The sequence below is a fragment of the Nannobrachium achirus genome, assembly GCF_963921795.1.
Source record: "Nannobrachium achirus genome assembly, chromosome: 1".
Classification (NCBI taxonomy): Eukaryota; Metazoa; Chordata; class Actinopteri; order Myctophiformes; family Myctophidae; genus Nannobrachium; species Nannobrachium achirus.
In genome coordinates this window covers 60523729-60529728 of record NC_137810.1, presented here as the reverse complement: position 1 = coordinate 60529728, position 6000 = coordinate 60523729, and the positions used below count along the sequence as shown (strand labels likewise).

General features: G+C 48.8%; 1 protein-coding gene across 1 annotated transcript in view; it reads right to left on the bottom strand.

Moving 5' to 3' along the window:
- Positions 1 to 870: 870 nt before the first annotated feature.
- LOC308289128 (3',5'-cyclic-AMP phosphodiesterase 4C-like) overlaps positions 871 to 6000 on the bottom strand; it is a gene marked incomplete at its 3' end in the record, with an annotated part of 48629 nt that continues 43499 nt past the window's right edge. Inside the window, exons 12-15 of the mRNA XM_080730710.1 lie at positions 5703 to 5857; positions 5076 to 5198; positions 2957 to 3139; positions 871 to 1440 (exon numbers count right to left, since the gene is read on the bottom strand). Of these exons, the coding sequence (XP_080586836.1) occupies positions 871 to 1440; positions 2957 to 3139; positions 5076 to 5198; positions 5703 to 5857 (1031 nt within the window). The remainder of the gene's footprint in view (positions 1441 to 2956; positions 3140 to 5075; positions 5199 to 5702; positions 5858 to 6000) is intronic.

Here is a 6000-nt window from a genome sequence, read left to right as displayed (position 1 = left end):
CGTCACATCCCGAACTTTCCGCGGTGCAAAAAAAAAACAAAAAACAGACTAGAGATATTTCCGAATAGAGCCTGTCGAACCGCCCCCGTCCTCCTCGGGCGCTCATGTCTGAACGTCAACAGGTTTGTGTGGAGGAAGACATTGCATTCTGGGGGCAGTAGAAACACTTGGGTCTGGGCAGTAGATGGGTGGGCCTGGGCAGTAGATGTGTGGGCCTGGGCAGTAGATGTGTGGCCCTGGGCAGTAGATGTGTGGGCCTGGAATACAGACTGATTCGCCACGTTCGTCTCTTTCTCACTTCACTACCGAGTCTGACCAGGGTCCTGTTGGACTCGTATTTCAATTACATATAGGCAAGTCAGAGGAAGTGGCTTGAGTTTTAAACGAAAAACTCATCAGAAGCCGCGGGACATTTGCTCCCGTTTGTGTGCACGGGGATAGGAGGCTCGCCAGGCGCCGAACGTAGCAAATCAGTCTGCATTCCAGGCTAGCAGATTAGTGGACCTGGGGAAGCAGTAGAACCCAGCCCACACAGCTCGGCAGTCGTTCAACGTTTTAAAGGCTGATCTTTGATCTGGCACCCCCCAAAAAACAAAAAAACAAAACAAAAAAAACAACAGAAGCTCAAACCATTCCTGTGTCTGCCACTCTGCCATGACGTTGTTTTTTTTTTCACCCCTCGGGCGTCACGCACCGAAAAACAGCATAATCTACAAGCTCTACATCCGTTGTGAGCTTGTAGAGTATGCTATAACTCAGGCTTTAGGGTCGGGTTATTTTGTGGGGGTGGGGGGATGACTCCAGTGTGACTACAGACTCCCACAGCCTCCGTTGGCACTCGTTCTCCCGGGGAGGGAGGGAGGGAGGGTGTTATGTGCCCGTCTGGGGGGTCCGGCTCACCCCCTCCTCCTCGCCCACCCCCCCGTTGGGGTTGGCGGCGTCGGTGGGCGTCCTGACCGACATGGGGGCCAGGCCGAGGGAGCGAGACGGGTGCGGGGAGGGCGGCCTGTACCTGCTGCTGCCGCAGACCCCGCCCGAGGTGGAGGACGGGGAGACGCAGCAGCCGCCGCCGCCCGGCGCCGGCGTCTCCCCGTCCTCTACCTCGGGGGCGGGGCTTTCCGGCTCGGAGGACCCAGCCTCCTCTTCTTCCTCCTCCTCCTCCTCTTCCTCCAGGGTGAGCTTGAACTGGAACTTGTCGGCCGCTCCCGCCGCCACGGTCGATAACGACGATGTGGCTGCGGCGTCATTATCGTCCCCCACCCGGCAGGGGGAGTGGTCCCGGAGGAGGGGGCTGGCGGGGGGGGAGGGGCTGTGGGGGATCATGCTCTGGTACCAGTCGCGGTTGTCCTCCAGCGTGTCCAGGATGTCCTGGGCGTCGGGGTGCACCAGGTCGGCCCACGTCTCCCACAGCGGGTGCACGATGTAGTCGATGAAGCCCACCTGTGTAGGGAGAGAGGAGCGTTACCGACTCGTTCTAGAGCTGCCGCGCGACGAGTTTGGTGTTCTGACAATGGACGGCGCTGTTCGCTAGCCGAGGGGTTCTTAGCCTTTTCAGGCCACGACCCCCAAAATAATCATATTTTAACTGGGGACCCCCCCACCCTGACGAGCACTAAGAGTTGAGGCATTACATTTTGTATAACACGGTTCTATTGTGAAAATAGCCGCATGCGCACAACGCCTCCCGTTGAGAGCATGTTTTGTTTAGTAAAGAGCTGGAGAGAGAGAGACACCCGTTACTGAACAAACCCTATGGTATAGCCATTTCTAACAGCCAGAATGTATACGGCACCCGGGAGCAGTACGGGTTTGGGTTGGCGCCCCAGCCCGTGTCTTCCATGAAGAAGAGGTCTTGGTGAGGTCTTTAGGAGGGCCAGTCAGGAAGCCACTGCTCCTGAATAAAATGTTTGTTTCTGGGAGTCTGGTGCTACGCACAGGTCCTGGACCTGGTGAGACAAGGAGTGGACCTGGTGAGACCAGGAGTGGACCTGGTGAGACCAGGAGTGGACCTGGTGAGACGTAGGAGTGGACCTGGTGAGACCAGGAGTGGACCTGGTGAGACCAGGAGTGGACCTGGTGAGACGTAGGAGTGGACCTGGTGAGACGTAGGAGTGGACCTGGTGAGACCAGGAGTGGACCTGGTGAGACCAGGAGTGGACCTGGTGAGACATAGGAGTGGACCTGGTGAGACGTAGGAGGGGCCCATCCCAGTCTCTGCAGAGCAATTCCGAAGCAGCGGAGTGTGGCCCTGTCTTTCCCTAATGGGACTGATCGTGGGCAGCTACTGGGACGTAAGTCGGGACTTGATCAACCCCGTCTGGGTCACCCAGGTGCAGAGGTGTAAAGTAACTAAGTACATTTACTTAAGTACTGTACTTAAGTACAGTTTTGAGATATTTGTACTTTACTTGAGCAGTTCCAGTTATCAGTACTTTTACTTCTACTCCACTACATCTCAGAGGCAAATATTGTACTTTTACTCCACTACAATTATTTGAAAACTATAGTTACTAGTTACTTTGCTGGTATAAATAATAATTTGTTAAAACATACATAAACCACTTTAGCCCTATTATATACCTTGGCTATTTGAAAATAGCCGATCTACAAGCGCATCGCGACGCATTGTGAGCTTGTAGATCGGCTATTTTCAAACATTTTGTACTTTTACTTTTAAGTACATTTTGATGTCAATACTTTTTTACTCAAGTAAATGTTGAATTCTGGAATTCCACTTGTAACAGAGTACTTCTACAATGCAGTATTGATACTTTTACTTAAGTATAAAATGTGAGTTCTTTTTCCACCACTGCCCAGGTGAGGGGTATGATGTTGCGAGACCCGAAACCCTGATGAGCTTGGGCTACATCACTGAGGATACATCCCACTCGTCCCAGGTGCACCCATGCAATGTTTTTTCATTAAGCTTAAGCTCTTCACAAAAAATCCATGTTACCTGGTTCTTCTCCACGGAGGCGTTGTCCTTGTCACACATGGGGCTGATCTCCATGTCCTTGTCTCTCTCGCGGTCTCCCTGGGTGAAGAACTCCACCATGATGCGGTCCGTCCACTGGCGGTACAGCTCCAGAGGCTTGGTGGGGTTGCTCAGGTCCGCACAGTGGACCATGTTCTGGAGGACCTACGGTTAGCGATGACAATGTCATGTCACGATTATTGTGACCAAACAAATTGCGATTTATGATATTATCGCGATAATCAAAATATCCCCAACATCCATTATCCTGGGGCGGAACATTTGGCAAAAAGTTTGCAGACACATGAAGAGAATAAGAGATTTGGTGCATTTGTTACAGTATAACCAAACAGAATGGTTCTGCTAGCTGGTGGATATACTAACTAGGTTTTCATTAAATGCACTTCTACCGAAGCAAGAAGCTGGTATCCCCTCTACCTCCACTAGGAGGCAGCACCTCGCCACAAAATCAGCCGGATACAGTTTTACTGTATTTCATTTATCTCAGAGGTCTGTACTATAGGACCCTCCTTTTTCCATCTACACCAAATATCTTTCAATGTTTACCCCAGGATATGGACAATTTGGTTCATGTTCTTAATGGTCTTCTCAATGCAATGCTGTACATTACAACTATTTAAAAGTTTCTGTAAGAAAAGCTATATCATTATGTGCATTATATTTCTTTAATCCCCTTTTCTCCTCAATGTAATTGTTATTCTAACTGATTCCGCCTCAAACACATCTCTGTGTTGTCACTAATCCTACTGAATCACCTGCCAGTGAGGAGGAGCCCCCACCGGGAGGGCATAGAGCCTCCCTCCCCACATTCCTTGCTGACAGGTGCCGCCCCAGCCAGTAGGAGTACGTGCAGTGTCAATCATCCTCCCCGCCCGGATTCCCAGCCCCGAACACGGGCCCATTATGTTCGTTTCTAAAACGGCTAGTTCCATTCCTTGATTCTGATTGGCTGGTTGCTGTGGTATATGAGACTATAACCCACACCTTGAATCAGTTTATATCAAACCCATGTGCGTTATTTCTTTCCACAGTGTTCCACAGTGCACCAATTATCTGCACCTGTGTTGTTTCTGCAGCCTGGCCGGGAACTACTTTCTTGTAGCTGGGGACTACTTTCTTGCAGAGCAGACCTTATAGTGTATTATTAGTGAAATAGAACAGTTTTAATTAGTACATGTCTAGATTTTTCATGTTGCCATATTGTAACTGTTTTAGAAAAGCAATAAGCCACACGAGGCTTGTGGTTACGTATACGTTTACACCGGCTGAGAGGGTTGGAGACACGAGGCACACCTACGCCTCTCAGCCGGTGTAAAATACCAGGTAACCACTCGCCTCCTGTGGCTTATTGCTTCAATAAACACTCGACAAAGCTGGATGCACCACTGTGGATTTTTTTGAACCCACAACCTCTGCAGTGGTGGGCAGACACTTTACCACTGTCCCACCCAAGCGCCAGGTATACGATGTTGATCCTTTTTGTTATCTGTACTGCACAGTATCCATTAGTAAACATGCTATTTTTGTTCAATATGATCAGACACATAGGGGACATCATAGGGGGCTTGAGCCCCTGCCCTTTTACCCGTCTCTAAAAAGTGCCCTCTCCAGACCATGATTGCAGTTTTCACTATGGAGAAAGAAATGCAAATGCCCTTTTTCCATGCCATACCTGAAGGCAGCATTCAAGAGAATTGCCTCGTCCAAACTCTCCTGAACTTGAATGCCGCATCTTATGTTGAAAGAATTGCCCTCTCTGTGTAAAAATACATGCCGTACGCCACATCTCCAGTATTCACTAGATTATGCTCGGTTTAGTACCAAAAATTCATTGGACTGCAAAGAAACGGCTTTATCTCGGAATCTTTCTCCAAAAACGCTTAGATCGCAGAGAAACTTTTTGTTGTTTTTCACTTTTTCTTCTCTGTGTGAAAGTAAACATCCTAATCTTGTGCTTTCATCGCTTCCGGGGCTCTTCAAAATAAAGCGCAGTGAATGGCGGCACACTCTGGCACACCGTGTTTGGATGATTACAAAGAGAATAGCACTAAAAGTGTTAACAGTGCGGTGGTGAACTGACCTGGATGCGGTCAGAGTAGTTGTCCAGCAGCAGAACTCCCAGGCTGGTCACCTTCTTGGTCTCCACCATGGTCTTCATGTCCGCCAGGGAGTTCATGTGCTTGGACATGTCTGTGGCCAGCACCTGCACACATGATAATAATAATATATAATAATAATAATAATGGATTGCATTTTTTACCCATTCAGAACGGGTACACATTATTGTGTATCATTATTTTATGCTTTAACTATTGAAAAATAGCAGATATACAAGCTCATGCTTGTCAAACGGCTTCTGCTCTGCACCAGAGCATGGAGAGGAGAGGCTAGAAAGGGAGGGGAGGGAGGGGTCGGTTTGACAAGTAAGGGTGCCTGTGAGGTCAAAACAGCGGTTTGGTTGGTCTCAGGACGTTGTGTAAACACAATCCAATAAAAAATACTAACTTTGAAGCTGAAGAAATAACTGCACTAGTATAAAGTCTATCTACTCTGTTAGTTACTGTATGAGAGGGCCTGCGAAATCTAGCAACAGGGGCAGCTATGAAAAAAATTGAATAACGCAGGTATAAAGGGGTATGATAAAAGACAGATTTAATCCTATATGTGTTTTGGTCTGGATGACTCCTTTAAGTCAGACGGGCCTCACCATGTCGATGACCATCTTGCGGAGTGCGTCGTGCTGCTTCTTGCTGAGGTTCTGGAAGATGTTGCAGTTCTCCTCCTGCAGCAGCTTGAAGCCCACGGCCAGGTGGTGGTTCTCCAGAACCGACGAGTCGTTGTACATCAGGGCCAGCTCTGAGCCTGAGGAATTGTTTGATACTTTAGTTTTGCTATTGAAAAATAGCAGATCTACGCTGCGAGCTTGTAGATCTGCTATTTTTTGGTGCAAATCGTATATTTCTCAAAGCAAACTTTTGTAACTCAAATCTCTGCTTCTGGGGGGG